At 44.9% G+C, this 18,087-nt stretch overlaps 1 protein-coding gene across 1 annotated transcript in view; it reads right to left on the bottom strand.

Moving 5' to 3' along the window:
* Nucleotides 1-5,037: 5,037 nt before the first annotated feature.
* Nucleotides 5,038-18,087, bottom strand: part of LOC140717340 (G1/S-specific cyclin-D2-like) — a 44,840-nt gene continuing 31,790 nt past the window's right edge. The window contains exon 5 of the mRNA XM_073030828.1: nucleotides 5,038-12,458. Within this exon, the coding sequence (XP_072886929.1) occupies nucleotides 12,306-12,458 (153 nt within the window). The 3' untranslated portion in view covers nucleotides 5,038-12,305. The remainder of the gene's footprint in view (nucleotides 12,459-18,087) is intronic.

Here is an 18,087-nt window from a genome sequence, read left to right on the forward strand (position 1 = left end):
GTACTGTGAGATTTCTGACCACCCTGCTACCACCCTGTACATGTTATTTACGGACTCCTTGTTTGACCCACTGCCGTCCAGCAAAAGGTTCAGGACGCTAAAAGCCAGAACAAATAGACTGAGGAACAGCTTCTACCCCAGAGCTGTGGCCTCCATCACACCACTCCCACAGAACAATGACTGAAACTGTGAGCACACACAAGGACTCAAATACTCGCACTAACGGCACTTTGTGCATCACTGTGATACTCTGGTGCTGCTGCAACTTATTTTCTGCTACTTATCTACTGCTTTATTTAATTGCCTGAGAGGAAGCCAAACAGTTTCATTGTGCCTATATATAATGACAATGAAGATCATTCAATTCACTTATACTGTTGTATATTTAACTATATGTCATGTATGCACTTTATGTCAACTTGTACATCTACAGAATATTTTATGTTAATATTATTTTATTTACTGTATGTGAAACAAGACTGCGATTTGCACCTTGGTCCCAGAGGTCTTGTTTGGCCGGATACATGTGTACAGTTGAACGACGATAAACTTTTGACGTTGTGATAACTCTCCTTGATTTTCCTAGACCCGAGGCAAATCACGGTCACCTCCCAACCGGCATTCCTGCAGCGCGCGGCAGGAAGACCAGAGCATCTGGGGACGACTTGTCCAGGTGCAGGGGAAAGTCACGCACAAAATTCAGAATCAGCTCCTGAAGTGTTTGCAGTTGGCCTAGGTTAGCCAACGATCAGGCCTTATTTATTTTTTATAAAAGAGGCTTCAGTAAGATGGCATCCTTTCCAAGTCCAACAAATGGTGATCATAACTATAACTGCTGTGTTCTGTACCTTGCCTCTGGAGAAACATTGTTTCTTTAGCTGTACGTGCCTATAGTTGGATGACAATAAACTTAAACTTGAATTTACACAACCATTTAACAACTTGACTTTCCTCTTGTTTTACCTGCCTTACCCAGTTAGAATTTGATGCTTATGATTAATCCCAAGCACAATGGACAAAAAAATACACTTCTTCAATAGGTACTGGCGATAAACTACAAATATTAATCACGTCAAAACTAAGACGCTTAAGAACAACATTGAAGTGGTGTATGACATCTCCCTGCCTGGGTGAGACAAGCCTCAACTCTCGAGCCTCTGCACCAACGTTCTCTTTATTCCGCTGCATGTAACGGCACGGCTAGCACCGTATCCCGACTTCCTACTGCTTTGGGTTAACGCAGCGTTGGAGAGGCAAGAGGGGACGGGGAGAAAGTGGGGAAGGAACCTCACCTCGTGCTTGGCACTTCAGTAATATCCACTAGTTAGAGGGAGGGAAGGAGGGAGACAAATCAGCTCCTGAAGTCCCTGTTCGATGACACCAGCTTTTTCAGCTTTTGGGCAAAAAAAAAGAGTAAAGTTGCAAAGGAAAGCTGCAGCGCAGAATAAAGTTTAAAATCTCCATTAGAAGAGTAGTACTTATTAAACAAACACTAATGTAATTTCTGTTCTTTAAGACAAAAGGTGATGTGTAATAACACTTGCACAGCAACTAACTGTACAGGTAGGTGGTTTAGAAATCACAAATCTAACGAGGATCCGGATCCAGCTGTTCCAATAGGAATCCGACTGCAGAGTCGGTGGTAACAAATGCATTGAGGATTTCCCTATTCATGCCGAAAACGAGCTGATAGTACAGGGAAATGTGTCCTTTCACTGCTTAGAGGCTCATCAGTTTTAACGACCATCAGCTGCCTGTGTAATACAGAGTCTGTAGTCTGTACTTCTCTCTCTAAACAGCTTAATCAGGAGATTCTGCAAACACTGGAAATCCAGTGTAGCTCACACAAAATGCTGGAGGAACTCAGTAGGTCAGGCAGCATCTGTGGCAAGGGCTGGGGTCCTGATGGAACCGCTGGAAACTTCGACTCTTCATTCCTCTCCACAGATGCTGCCTGATCTGCTGGGTTCCTCCAGCATTTTGTGTGTATTACGGAGCAGCTTCACTCTTCAGGCACACAGATCCTGATCGCGTTCTGGGGCGGTTGCTACTTGTAAATCTTTTAAGTTTTTGTGCCAATATCACAGGTACACAGCGGCCTAGAGTCCAGAGTGATGAGGGGTGTGGAGTGTGTGTCTGTAGTAGCGGAGGCATCGTTAGCTAAGGGTAGAGAGGATGGGTGTGTGGAATGTACTGCCAGCGACGGTGGTGAGGTGGCTACAATAGGGTCATTTAAGAGACTCTTGGGCAGGTTCATGGAGCTTAGCAAATAAAGGGCTATGCGGTAGGGAAATTCTAGGCAGTTTCCACAGCAGGTTACACAGTTGGCACAACATTGTAGGCTGAAGGGCCTGTAACACTACACACTGCATCCACAAAGCAAACAGCATTATGAAGGACCCCACACACCCCTCATACAAACTCTTCTCCCTCCTGCCATCTGGGAAAAGGCACCGAAGCATTCGGGCTCTCACGACCAGACTATGTAACAGTTTCTTTGCCCAAGCTATCAGACTCCTCAATACCCAGAGCCTGGACTGACAACAACTTACTGCCCTCTACTGTGCCTTTTGTCCTGTTTATTGTAATACCTACACTGTTTTGTGCACTTTATGCAGTCCTGGGTAGGTCTGTAGTCTAGTGTAGTTTTTTTTTGTGTTGGTTTATGTAGTTCAGTGTAGTTTTTGAACTGTTTCATGTAGCACCATGGTCCTGAAAAACATTGTCTCATTTTTACTGTGTACTGGACCAGCAGTTATGGTTGAAATGACAATAAAAGTGACTTGACTTGACCATGCTGTAGATTTCTATGTAGGAGGAAGCCTGGGTCCTCAGGTCCACAATCTTGTCAAGACTGTCAATGGATTGTTAACCCTTCCGCCCTACTAACAATCACAGGACATTCTCTAATTAATTACCTCTGGAACAGTCAAGCCCCTTGGCTTACCCTTATGTGTTTATTTATTTAGTAATTTATCTACAGATACAGTGCAGAACAGGCCCTTCTGGGCCCTGCAATCCACCGATTTAACACCAGCCTATTCGCAGGACAATTTACAATGACCTACTGACGGTACATTCTTGGACTGTTGGGGGGGGCGTGAACCGGAGCACCCGGAGGAAACCCACGCTGTCACACGGCGGGAACATACCAACGTTGCTGGGATTGAACTCCAGAAAGCCCCAAGCTGCAACAGCATTGTGCAAACCGTGGCAACCCTTGTCGTGAACTAGCTCCTCGGACGAAAAGGCAAACACGGTAGTCCATCTTAAAATTCTTTATCAGCACCAAAATTGCTCTCTTTATAATCAACTAACAGGATTCTTTTGTGGCAGGTTGAGAGGGGATTGAATGGAGTGACAGATAAGATATTAAAACCCATTGAGCAAAGCTCGACAGAGCTGGTGTGGCGAGATACGACTGCCCAACACATTCTCCCTTTCCCCAGTCTCGCCCAGTGGCCACTACTGCAAACTTAGATTATAATAGGGCCACTTATTCAAATTCAATTAAGCTTCACACTTTATTTATTGGGATGTAGAGCAGAGTAAGCCCTTCCAGTCCTTTGAGCCTCGCCGCCCAGCAATCCCGATTTAACCCTAGCCTAATCACGGGACAATGTACAATGACCAATTAACCAACCAACTGGTATGTCTGTGGACTGTGGGAGGAAACCAGAGCACCCGGAGGAAACCCACAGAGTCACGGGGAGAGCATACAAATTCCTTACAGGTAGTGGTGAGAATTAAGCCCGGGTTGCTTGTACTGTAAATCGTTGAGCTAACCACAACACTATCGTGCCCCAGGACTTCCACATCATAACAAGCGTTTGAGATGCTGTGGCAATTTTACTGGTACTTGGATTAAAATGGCCTTTAATAAAAGCAATGCAGTAATACGAGCCCTCCAAAGTTATTTTTCCCCCCCCCACACAGTTCCTCTGTACCAAAATTCTTTCCTTTATTTTCAGCAAGGTCTGCTAACATCCTAACAACTTTTTCCCTCATTCTAAGATGATTCTATTAGCTGAAAAGCAAAACTGAATAGAGGAAATACAAATTAAAAAAAATTAGACAACTGGAGATTGTCACGTCAGTTAAAATTTCATGTCAATGTTAACAAATCTGAAATTAGTTCTCTCTCTTCACACACTGCCTGACCTGCTGAGCATTTCCAGCATGAAGTTATTTATTCTAGTTAATTCTGCTATATAACTGGAAACACTCTTGGCACCTTTCCTGCTGATGGGTAGTCTCCAGTCAAGAGCTAGTAATTGGTTAAGTTGACATTTCAATGACTCAGTACCAGAAACAGTGGGCAGAGGGATGATTGAGAGCAGTGGATGAGAGGGCACTGATACAACCCTGGGCCCCATACTCTGCAGGACGCACAATGCCTCTTGGGAACTCCGCAGCCTGAGAACTCCGTGGGTGTAACTGATGCACAGGTGAGGCAACCACCTCCACGCACGGATAAAAGAATGGAATTCTACCTACGGATTTACAAAACATAAAATCTGCAAGCAGTTACCTCCAAATGCACCTTAAGACCCCGTGTTTCTTTACTGCTGCAACAGGAACACGTGATTTCATGAAAAAGATGATGTTTTACTTGAAGTGGAAAATGAAAGTTACTTTCTTATAGCTGGCAGCAGTCTTTTGACAAAGATTCAGAATCATTGTCAAGGCTCAAAACTTCCTGTTACACCCTTAATGGACGGCTTAGAAGTGTGTTGATATCAGAACGTGGTCTTAGTTTTTTGCATGCAACAGAGAGGGTTATCAGTCTATCAGATGGCCAAACTCCCATGAACCAAAGACTTCCTCATAACCCTGTGCATAAAATATCCCACTTTTCTGAAAAGAAATAATCCTGCTTTTGCTGGGAGAAGATGCTGCAGTTTGTTTAACAGTTGCCTTGGCTGGGCAGTTATTTGTAGTCAGACGTCTCCACACCGGGCTGACTGACAGTGTTATTATCAAATACACAATAAAACCAGGTACAAATTGCAGGTAAAGAAGCCCTCTTCAAGAAAATGAAATAAAGTAGATGTTTATTTAAAATTCATTACAATAATTCAACTTAGTACTTCATAAAACAACCAGAATATATATCACTTTAATTGCTTTTGTAAGTTAGCACAGACTGGTAACACCAACCTTACAACACATCCTACTTTGCTTCAGTTAGTCTCGGTGGAGCTAATCTGAGAACTGGTTTCTCTGTTGCCAGCCATTCCTTAGTCTATCATTTGCAATCTGCCCGACTAAGGCTCGGCTACGAGTATCGGCAGCATGTGTTTAACGTTGGGAGAGATCTCACCATATAAAATAACACACGAGAGAGCAGCAACTGGGCAGGGACACTCACTATATTATCAAGATTTCTTCCAGCCCTTTCCCCCACCTCTGAATAACTGATCATGGGTCTTTGAAGATCCAGGTCTACGTGGCTAAGCTCTGAAATGGGTGGCGTGTTTCTGTCAAGGGTGTGCAAACTACAACTTTATCTGTGTAACGCACACCCAGGTCATCAGCATATGCTACACTTTTCACATAGCATTACATAGTGGAGTTTTTTTTTAAAAAAAAGCTCAGCTTGAAAATCAAAGTTATGGGCTTTGGAAATTAAGTCTGACCACACAACCAATGAACTAAATCTCTTGGCTTATGGACACAACAGTGAAAAGACTGGATGATGTTAAACATGTAATTGGTGTGTACTGCTGGAGTGTGTCACGTCAGGCCCACTTTTAAGCTACTCATCATACTCTGCCCTAACTTTTACACAACCTGGAGTCACACCTATTAAATTTCTGCAGAAATTCTGACATTAGACAGACTGCAGATGCTGGGAATCTGGACCAACACACGCAAGACGCTGGAGGAACTCACGGGTTGGGCAGCATCTGTGGAGGGAAACAAACAATCAACGTTTTGGGCCAAGATCCTCAATCTGGACTGGACAAGAACTGATCTCCCCTTCTTCCCAGGGTGCTGCCCGACCCAGTGAGTTACTCCAGTTACCTGTGTGTCTGCAAAGATTTGTAAAGTTTCAAGAAAAGGCATAGAGAACAAATTCTGCGTGAAGGTTCAGGATACCTCATAGTCTGAACTCCAAAACGTTTAATGCTTAGTAAAACACCAAACGGCAAAACAGACGGATACTGAAGACAATCAACTGGCACCTGGGGCAAAGTCAGGTGATTCATTGCCCATCAACAGCAGTCACATCAAACTTTACCTCAAGAAGAACTACAAACTAGGCACTAAATGTGATCTTAAAACCCAAAGCAGAAATGGCGTGTAAGTGTGTAATTACCTGAGACTTGTATGTGAAATAGCTACACTCAGTAATAAAGCAGAGCAAAGTTAAATTTACATAGGAATTGGAGTACATCAACGTTATCATAAATTCTAAGGCCCATTTTATTTATAACAAACGTAAGCAGCAAAAACATTATATTTCTTCTTATCAAAACTAATATTGAGTCAAAACTCACTGAACATGTTCCAGAGTGGTGTCTGGATGCGAGGGTCCATGCTGTGTTCAGTACTCGGTACTCATTATCAAATGTAAATATGAGTGCTTTTAATAGTTTTTACCCAGGATTATTTCGGGCCAAAATTGTTTACCCTCCCCTCTCAGTAGATGTCCACTGAAATATTAAATATCTGAGGGTTTTTCAACAGGTTAGACCAGGGGTCCCCAAAACTTTATTTTATGCCGTGGACCCCCACCAGTCACCAAGGAGTCCACGAAGCCCAGGATGGGAACTCGTGGAGTTAGATGAAAGACTGCCCACTACCATGACCAAGTCAAGTTGAAAGCCTTGCCCTTATTAACAGATGCGTTCCATGCGCAAACCTACCTATGAAAATAAAAATAGCAGCAACTTCCAATAAACAATTCAAGGAAAATAGAATGTAAAACATTGGCCCCTTTTAGCAGCAGAAAAAAAACACAACAAAAAACTATTCCTTTCTTTGCCATACGCAGTAATAGCAACAAAGTTCGATACAGGCATCAACCTCGTCAACCAGTTCACACCGGCTGACTAATTTATGTACCATTTTCTAAAAAAATTTGACTCCACTTTTCTTGAAGGCAGCACAACCTTTTATCAGAAATGACATCGCTATGAGCACCATTAGCAGATAAAATTTACTAAAAGCACTGTGGTAAGGAGAAATGGAAAGGGTTTTTCATTCTTTGACTTGTGGAGCCACTGGGTTGTCCCCATGAAATATAGAGAATTGTTCATTTACACCATGTGATGCAACTAATATATTAACTGCTTCCTTCTGAAGGTTCTGTACCTTTGGCTTAGAGATTAAGAGAGCCTCACCAGAGAAGATATGGAGGTCTTCCATCATTTACTTGACCTTCTCTCTTAAGGATTTAAAAACTTAATATGTACACGTCACACAGGACAATACGCAGGGATATAGACAGGATAAATGCAAGCAGGCTTGTTCCACTAAGGTTGGGTGAGATTAGACCTGGAGGTGTTAGGTTAAGGGTGAAAGGTGAAATACTTAAGGGGAAACATCTTGACCCAAGACGATGCTGAGCGTGTGGAATGAGCTGCCAGTGGAAGTAGTGCTTGTGGATTAGATTTCAGCATTTAAGAGAACTTTGGTAACAGGGAGAACATACTTCTTGCTGTCTGTGGTACAGTTCTGTGCTACTATGCGGAAATGTTCGTCGGGCTGACTTGCTACGTCAATCCCCGTCAGTGAGGCAAGCCCGCTAGCTGGCGCAAAGGTCCACACTCAATAGGACGTCTTCAGGAGATGAATCCCCTGCCTGCTGCTGTGTTGACGCTGTAGCACTCAATGAATGGAAAGAGCCGAGTGCCTCAACAGAACCAAGAATTAAATCTGCAATATTTTCAACATGCAGCTCCCAACCATGAAGTATTTTCAGCTGAAGTGTCTGCTAATTCAGCGCTGTGGGTTAAAGTATAAAGTAATCGTGTACAGCCATGTAACGGGAATCTACGGCACTGCTTACAATGCATCACATTGGAAAGAACAGGCTCGTTATCCCTGCTAGTACTGTGCTCTACTGAAGAATCAAATGTCCCTTCAAAGGTTTCACCAGCGGGAGAAACACTTTGCACTTTAAAATAAAATTAATCTCTTAATGGCAGCCGTAGTACAATGCAAGTCAAAATCTACTCAAGGGCAAAAACTAACTCCCCGCGTAGAGTGCGGGAGCAAAAAAAAAGCAAGTTACTCAAAGCACTGTGGTACAACTCTGAAGGGACACCATGTCACACCACTCTGTGCACTGAGTGACAAGGTGATTTATCACATTAAGTTTAGAATTATTAATTCTTTTACAAAAAATGAAATAAAATGTCTACTGTCACGTTTAGCACCAGTAAATCCCCATCTGGTCTATATTGCTAAGTATTATTTCTTGTCACAAACCAAGTTTCATACAAACTCATGAGCTGCAACTTGCATTGCAAAATCTCAACACCCTTCCTCCTCGAAAACTAATCCCTACATATGCCTTGTTCGGAAATTCCTGCAGTACTTTGGAACAGTCAAACAAGTCTCTGCTACTAGGCAAGAGTAATAATTATTAAAGTAGTACTAGGAGAGTAAAAGTAATGCACACATTATTGATTGCTTTCATTCACTGACAAAGAAACCTGACGTTCCATGCTCAGTGCAGGAACTATTTCTGGAAAACGGGTGGGGAATGGAACAAGGAAAAATCAGTCAATGCAAAATTCAATGGAACTGCAAGTGAAAGTTAACAAGTCCTGGGGCCAACATTCACACCAGTGTTCAGTGCAACCTATAAACTTCTTCTGAAGCTAGTAAGAAGCACTCAAACTTTATCAATAGAGGCATCTTAAATAAAAATAGATGCTCAAGAAGACTTCAGTTAAAATCCAAATCACAGGAGATTCTGCGGATGCTGGAAATCCAGAGCAACACACACAAAATGCTGGAGGAACTCAGCAGGTCAGGCGGCATCTTTGGAGAGGAACGAACAGTCAATGTTTGAGTAGGGCCTCAGCCTGAAATGTGAACTGTTTATTCCTCTCCATAGATGCTGCCTGATCTGCTGAGTCTCTCCACCATTGTGTGTGTGTGTGTGTGTGTTACTCTGAACTAAATCCAGCTAAGAACAAGAGTAGTTTAAAGTACCAATCACTGAATAGAGCAGGGGTTCCCAATCTGGTGACCAGAGACCCCTTAGTCACTGGTAGAGGTTCATGGCGTACAGAACATTGGGACCCCCTGGTCTAGAGGATTAAAAACTAAAACAGCACCCAAGTTCTGATCAGAGGTCAGGTATTATGGATTTGCTTGAAAATGGACTCCTGTCCATGACAAAGGTGCTGAAGAGACTCACCAGGGATTTTGCTCTAATGTTGTTTAGAGTCTTGATTTTTGTTTTAATGGAACCTGTAACCTAATGGTTCTGTTCCTTTCCCCTTATGTTCCCTTAGCAGATGGGAATTACTTGTTCTGAATCATCAGTAGAGAAGAAACAGTAGATCACGAAAAGACCTTTCATAAAACAAAGCTGTAAGGAATTCTCAGGACAGTTGTGGAAAGAGTCAATGGTTTTGTTAAAAATCAAAGGGAAGCAGGTTGTGGGGAACATCCATGCTTGGATCAGCACCTACAAACAGGTTCAATCCTCAGGCCTTGCAGGAACACAGGAGGTATCTTCGTTTTGTTAAATACTAGGTAGAGGGGTCCACGTCACACACACAAAATAAAATGCTGGAGGGACCCAGCAGGCCAGGCAGCATCTATGGAAAAGAGTAAACAGTCGATGTTTACTGTTTGCTCTTGAAAACAGGAGGACTGCTGCCTGACCTGCTGAGTTCCTCCAGCATTTTGTGTGTGTTGCTCTGGATTTCCAGCATCTGCAGATTTTCTCCTGTCAGCGATCCATGCCGTAGAACTGAAGTCCTGATCTCTACTCTGCCAGTGATTTCACCACTGGTTCTTTCTTTCTACGACTTCTGAAACAAAAACTTTGAAAACAAAAATTACCTCTTATTTCTAAGTAGCCAAGATTAGGCTTTGTGATGCAGACACAAAGCAAAGCTTTTCTGATAAGCTGGAAATTAATACTCAGGAGCTCCAGCCTATAAATTAACAATTATGATGAAAAGCGATAAATCCCTGGAGAAGGAATCCCCTCAATGCAAAACTCAAAAGTTGGGGGTGGGGGTGAGGGTGAGTCTTATTTGGGGAGGACCTGACCAATACTTTTCAGCACAAGAAAGCTAAAAATGACAAGCACCTTAGTTAGTTGTTCCAGCTATACAATCTTTGGGCACTGCACTGCCCCCCATCCTAATGTCCATGCTGTTTAAATGCAGCTGGTTCAATCTCTTCAAAAGCTCCCTCACAGCCACCGACTGGTTTGGTGAGTATTATCCACATGGAGAGGTTGGGAGTGCCAGTGGCCGAGGGAGGACCCAACGGAAGTTTATGAGATGATAGACGGGATCACTGTCCACCCCCTAGGTGTAGTTGTCCAATGCTAGAAGGCACAGGTTTAAGGCGAGAGGGAGGTCAGTGGTGAAAGTTTGATTTAAACAGGGAGTGGCGGGTGTCTGGAACTCACTGCCAGGGAATACAGTAGGAATAAAAACATCAGGAATGTTTTTTTATTTGGAGGCTTTTAAGCCAGCCACATGGACAGGCAAGAAATAGAGGGACATGGACTATGTACAGGCAGGTTGTAACAGATTGGCACTGTGGTCAGCACAGACGTGGTGAGCTGGTGCTGTCCTCTGTTCTAAAGTGGCTGTGGCTTCTGCTTTGAAAAATACCCTGGCTTGAGTTCCAGTCTCTACGTGCACCCACACCCTGCTACATCCTACAATGCCTTACGCTCATCCTTTCCCACTCTCTTTCCAGTAGGAAGCCACTGGATATACAAGGCCCTGTCCCAACCAAAGGATTCTCTGCAACGTCACCGTGCAAAAGTAACGGGTCACTTCCGTCTCGTTCCACTCAGACCTGGCGCAGTGACGGCCGCTCACCTCCGCGCAGAAACAGCCCGGAAGCAACCAGGACAGGCGCGAGTCTAACGAAACCAGTGTGGACGCCACCCCACCCCCAACAAGACAGAATCCACTGTAGTCATTACAATAACTGTGCTTCTGTTCAAGTACAGGAAGAATGTCAAATATTATAAAGACTACACTGGACTTTCTCCAATGCACTCCAATACAAGGCTTCCTTACTTATAGACAGGAACTTGGGGAAAACCATTAAATATACCGCATGAGCACAAAGCACAAGGCACACATTCTAATATCGGGGAATAACAGTATTCCGTTACACCTGTGTAAATATATTTTTAAAATTGGGGCCATAGCAGTCTGAAAATCTAGTAATTTATATTCCAGGTTACCCCTACAATTCTTTTCTTTCTGGTTTCCCACTATTTGTTACTGCCTTCTTAAATATTATATACAATTAGAACCTTGTATATCATTGTGCAAAACAACATTGATGTCTACAAATTGGTACATCACAACTTAACATGCTGCATTTAAGAGGTTTCTTACCATCCCTCCATCAAACCAAGTAGCAAAACTAATCTATATATTACAGAGTTATATCCTCATATGCCACTGTGCAAAACAGCTGAGGTCTGCTAACTGGGACATCTTAACATTAGAATCGCCCACTTACCAGAACACCTCCATTAAGCAAGCTACGAATACTGATTTAAGCACGCAGGGGATCAGATCAAAGGCAGTCATGTGCTTGTTAAATGAACGTCCCTATTAATTGTACTTATATATATTTTTTTGCAAGGCTTACATCCTTATTTTTTTTTAAATTGTAAAGCAAACTTCTGCAAAGGTTTGAGGAGATAATCTTTCAGTAGCTCTTGGACGTTAGCTGAAAGCGAGATGGTGCACATAGTTAACAGGAAGGTTACAGTGAAGATGAATCGGCCACATCGCTCTTAGGAAGGTGTTGAGGGGGGTGGGGGGGAAAACACGATATTCCAACACACCCATCACACGAAGTGGGTGGTTGGATTCAGTACTAGATTTGCTACCAATCACATTCCAGTTCCCTTCTATATAAACATCACAGTCACAAGATGCAAGTGTTCGTAAGATGATTGATTATCAATGCTACATTTCTTTTTCCACAATCTTCCTTCAAGTCTTGAGTCTTCATCGGTGTTTCCGCCCCAATTGAATCAAAGAAAGAGAGAATCTTGGTTGGATATATTGACGTACTATAAAAGCTAAGCCGCATTTCTTCATTGAAATCAAAGCTGCCCGAGGTGTTCACAGGTTGACATCTCTTACGTCTGTCGGAGTGCTGGTGAGATCTGGCTTGTACACTGTCTTTGACATGGTTCTGCCCTGTTGCTGTTGAGACTGTTTTAGGCTCTCCGTGAGGGCAGCTTCAATCTGTTCCTGACAAGCCTTGAGGCAGTCCTGGTAGAAACAACAACAACATTAATAGAAGTAATAAACGCAAGGAAGTCTGAAGATGCTGGAAATCCAGACCAACACACTCAAAACGCTGGAGGAACTCAGCAGGTCAGACAGCGTCTACGAAAATGAACAAACGTTTTAGCTTGAGACCCTTCTTCAGGACTTGGGGTAAGACACCAGAATAAAAAGGTTGAGGGAAGGGGGAAGGAAGACAGCTAGAAGGTGAGAGGTGAAGCCACGAGGGTGAGAAAGGAATCTGCCAGGACAGGAGAGTGAACCGGAGGAGAAAGGGGAGGGAGGCACCCAGGGAGAGGTGATAGGCAAGTGAGGCCGGGGGGGGGGGGGGGGGGGAATAGGAGAGGGGAAGGAGAAATCGATCTTCATGCCATCAGGATGGGGGCTACCTAAAGGTGATGCTCCTCCACCCTTAGAGTGGCCTCATCGTTGCACAAGAGGAGGCCATGGACTGACATGGCAGAATGGGAATGGGAATTCAAACGCTTGAACGCCGGAAGGTTCCACTTGTGGCGGGTGAAGTGGAGGTGCTCGATGAAGTGGTCTCCTGATTTACGACGGGTCTCACTGACGTAGAGGAGGCTTCATCGGGAGCGCCGGACACAAAAGACAACCCCACCTCACCTGGAAGGACGGTTTAGGGAGGAGGTGAGTGGGCAGGTGTCACACTTAGGCTGTTTGCAGGGGTAGGTGCCGGGAGGGACGGATGGATAAAGGAATCATGGAGGGTGCAAGGGAAGAGATAGATATGATTGGTGGTAGGACCCCTTTGCAGGCGGTTGGATGTTGCAGAGAACGATGGAGGCTCGTGGGGTGGTAGGCGAGGACTAGAGGAACTCTGCTTCTGTTAGGGTGGCGGGAAGATGGGGTGCATGCGGCTGTTCGGGAAATGGAGCAGATGAGGGTGAGGGCAGCACCAGTGGTGGAGGAAGGGAAACCCTGTTCTGTGAAGAAGCAAGACACGTCTGATGTTCTGGAAAGGAAAACCTCATCGTGGGGACAGGTGCGACGGACTCAAAGCAATGGAAATGGACAAGGTTGCTTATAAATAAATGCAATGGAGGTGACAGAGAAAAGTAAGACTCACACAAAATGCTTAAATAACTCAACCTGTCAGGCAGCATCAACAAGAGGGAAATCAACACTTGCCATTTTGGACTGGAAAAAGGTGGGGGAACAGCAGGTGATGTGGATCCAGGTAAAGGGGGGGGGGGGGGGGAGAGAAGTGGGAATTATGTCAGACGCTAACAGGTGATAGGTGGAAGTGACAAAAGGTTGATGGAGAAAGAACCCCCATTTACCCAGCACCCACAAATCTGGTTCCCTTCCCCACCTCCTGTATTCCATGGTCTACTGTCCTCTCCTATCAGATTCCATCTTCTTCAGTCCTTTGTCACTTCCTGCAAGCTTATTACATCATTTCCACATATGGATACACCAATCAACCGCCTGCTTTTACTTCATCCTTTCCCTTCACCATTTTATGCCAGTTATCTCCCTTCTGTCTTTTCTGTCCCAATGAAGAGACTCGACCCTAAACGTTGAGTGTCTATTTCCCTACGTGGATGCTGTATGGCCTCCTGAATCCCTCTAGCGTAGAGGTTCCCAAGCTGAAGTTCACGGACCCATTGGTTAATGGTTTGGTCAATGGCACAAAACAGATTGGGAACCCCTGCTCTAGCGTTTTGCATGTTGGTCAAATTCTCAAGGACTGACCAACGTTACAACGGTCTGGTCACGGACTGAAGGTGGAAGGAGATTTCTCAAGAAGGTGGCATCAATCACTAAGAGCCTTCACCATTCAAGGCATGCCCCCTTCTACTACTGTCAGGGAGGAGATACAGCAGCCTGAAGACACCCACTCAACATTTTAAGAACAGCTTTGTCTCCTTTGCCATCAGATTTCAGAACAATCTATAAACCCTATCTTGCTGTTCCTTTTACTTTATTTTATGTTGTAGCTTAATTTTTAATGCCTTGCACTGTATCACTGCTGCAAAGTAACAATATTCACTCCAATGTGTCAGTGATAATAAACCTGAGATGGATTTTCAGAGTGGTGATAACCAGAAGGCCAAAAGACAGAGGAAAAGAATGAGGCCACTCGGCCCATTGAGTGCGCTGCCAGGCATTTGACAATGAGCTGGTGGCATGGCCATTTCTACCCATTGAATCTGTGCTGGCAATCCTACCAGATTTCCCCGCAATCCATTCCTCCCCCATTCAGAGGGGAACTGGATGGTTAATATTGACACATCCCTCTCCATCTCTCTGGTTTTAACTTGTACCTCTATCTCTCCTAGGACTGACCAGAGTCACGGACCCCCCCCCCCCCCCCCCCACCTCCCCACAAACACTGAATGTTTTACTCTCTCCACAGACGCTGCCTGACCTACTTGCAGGATACCTGCATTTTCCGGTTCCTGTTTCAGATTCCCTCCCTCCTTCCCCTGCAGCTCAGCATGGTAGCGCAGCAGTTAGCGCAAAGCTTCACAGCACCTGTCCCCACCGCCATCCGTAAGGAGCTTGCATGTTCTCCCCATGGCCACACGGGCTGCAGTTTCATCCCACGTTCCAAAGACGTGCAGGTCTGTAAGCTGTGGGCACGCTACGTTGGTGCCAGAAGTACTGCGACACTTGCGGGCTACCCCAGTACAATCCTCGCACTGTGCTGGTCATTAATACAAACCACACATTTCATTGTCTGTTCCAAAGTAGGTGTGACAATTAAAGTTCTTTTTTTTTAAATTTAAGACACAAGAAGTTCTGCAGATGCTGGAAATCCAGAGCAACACATGCACTCAAAATGCTGGAGGAGCTCAGCAGGTGAGCTAGGGCCTTACTCTTTGGAGAGGAGGATGAGAGGAGACATGATAGAGGTATACAAGATATTAAGAGGAATAGACAGAGTGGACAGCCAGCGCCTCTTTCCCAGGGCACCACTGCTCAATACAAGAGGACACGGCTTTAAGGTAAGGGGAGGGAAGTTCAAGGAGGGTATTAAAGGAAGGTTTTTTACTCAGAGAGTGGTTGGTGCGTGGAATGCACTGCCTGAGTCAGTGGTGGTGGCAGATACACTAGTGAAGTTTAAGAGACTACTAGACAGGTATATGGAGGAATTTAAGGTGGGGGGGGGGGGGGTTATATGGGAGGCAGCGTTTAAGGGTTGGCACAACATTGTGGGCTGAAGGGCCTGTACCGTGCTGTACTATTCTATGCGAGGCAGCTTCTATGGAGAGGAATAAACAGTCAATGTTGCAGGCTGAGACCCCTCTTTGGGTCTGGAAAAGAAGGGGGAAGATGTCACAATAAAAATGTGGGGATGGTGGGAAGAAGGTTAGCTGGAAGGTGACAGGTGAGGACAGGTGGGTGGGAAAGATAAAAGGCCAGAGAGGAAGTAATCTGACAGGAGAGAAGAGTGGACGAGAGGAGGAAGGGAAGTGCAGTGCGGGCAGGACCCCCTTTGATAGTCAACTACATTATCTCAATGTGCAGCAATCAACTGCTGCGGTCCCCGCTTCGCAAGAGGAAACGTTTTATCAGCTGAGAGCTGTGTTGTAATACCTTGACAGGGGATGTACAGGACGCTAAACAAATGCACAATCCCTCTTTTACTGCGAAGGTACTGCTAGTCCCTCCTGGCACAACCCCACATGGGAGCGGCGCTCCACTGAGACACTGAACAAGCGAAAGCTTCTTTTCCTTCCTACTCAGACAGTTTATATGCAGGGACTAGACAGGCCAAAGGCCCATTTTCTGTGCCGAGGTGCTCTACGACCCCTGCTGTCTCTCGTGGATCAATGATTAATTTTATTTGCCATATATGTTGACGTTTTAGGAATCTGCTGTGGTGTGTTGGTCCCGGAGTAATATGCAACAAAAAAAATCTAGCAATTATAAAGAATGAAGAACTATACAAAAAAAAAGTTGGAGGTCAAAATACCCATTTGGAATAAAATGTGCATATATACCAGCGCATATTTACGATGTAAACTGTATTATACAGTGTACTGGTGTACTGAAGAAGGGTCTCGGCCCGAAACATTGACTGTTTATTCATTTCCACAGACGCTGTCTGACCTGCAGAGTTCCTCCAGCATTGTGTGTGTGTGATGCTTTAAACCATTTTTTTCTATAAAGTGTTTACAGTGTAGTGACAGGGGTAATGGGGGTGGGGTGAGAAACTAACTAGAATGGTTGATCAGATTAACTGCCCCAGGATTTTGGGGAGGAAGAAAAGGAGAAACTTTTAAGATGGCATGGTTTTTGTTTTATTAACCATATATAGCGTTTTCTAGAAGGGAGCTCTTGGAAGAGACAGTTTGCAGGGTGGGTGGTGTCTGTGAAGATTTTTCTTGCCCACTTCCTTGTCTTGGACACATCCAAGTTCTGCAGTGACAGGGGATGCAAGGGTGTTACACAAATGCAGGTCTCTCTTTAATTGCACAAAGGTGGCGTTAGTCTCAACCCCAATGACCCCACGTGAAGATGGTCCTCAACTGAGAGCCAAAACTCCTTTCCCTTCCTATCGAGAGAGTGAAGGTGCTCAGTTATACATGTCAGCTGCACGCCTCTTGAAGGAAACCTCTTGATGTTTAAAAAAAAATTTCTCACCGTTTACCAACGAACACATTCCCAGAAAAGATGACTAAGCTAACCGAATTTCCCCAGTGTCGGTGTACAGCTCTCCCTTCGAATCACTGCATTTGTACATCACCGCAAAGAACACTACAAGTGAGTGGGCGGCTGAAATGGTCACTGAACCATGTTAATCTTTCGAGTTAACTCACCTTTTTTGTACATGCAATTCACCTCATGGAACTGAAATGTACCAGCTTTCTCACATCCTGACAATCAAAGCTTGCAGAAAAGTTAAGCTACAATTTCACTACAGCCTGAGCTCTTCTCACCGCAGGTCTCAATTCTCTTCTCCTCAGCTCCCTCTGGTTACCCACCCTGCCCCCCCACTTCCCTTTCCGCAAGGTCCACCTTCCTCTCCCATCAGATTCCTCATTCTTCAGCCCTGTATCTCTACCTCCTGCCAGATTGTACCCCCACACTTTCTTCCCCTCTCATTTCCAGTCCTGATGAAGGGTCTCGGCCCAAAACATCAACTGTTTATTCTTCTCCCCTGACGCTGGCTGACCTGCTGAGCTCCTCCAAAACTTGGTGTGCACTGCTCTGGAGTCCCAGTGTATGACTGACTGCTGATCAGTCGGTCTCAGATGCCCCTGCAACGCTATAAGCCCGTCCTCGATACCCTGATGAGGTTGCCGGGGGCCTGTGTGGAGCTGTGCTCAACCTCTCCTATCCACGTAGCTGTCCAATTGCCTAATCGTACCTGCCCCTGCCCCTTCTGCTGACAGCTCGTTCCAGATACCCGCCAACCACTGTATGGAAGAAGTTGCCCCTCAGGACTCTTAAATCCTTCCCTTCGCACCTTAACCCAGTGATCTTTAATTTGGAACTGTAGGGGAGTGGTTGGCGGGTATCTGGAACGAACTGTCAGCAGGAGGGGCAGGGGCAGGTACGATTAGGCAATTGGACAGCTACGTGGATAGGAGAGGTTGAGCACAGCTCCACACAGGCCCCCGGCAACCTCATCAGGGTATCG

The sequence above is a fragment of the Hemitrygon akajei genome, chromosome 27 (assembly GCF_048418815.1).
Source record: "Hemitrygon akajei chromosome 27, sHemAka1.3, whole genome shotgun sequence".
Taxonomy (NCBI): Eukaryota; Metazoa; Chordata; class Chondrichthyes; order Myliobatiformes; family Dasyatidae; genus Hemitrygon; species Hemitrygon akajei.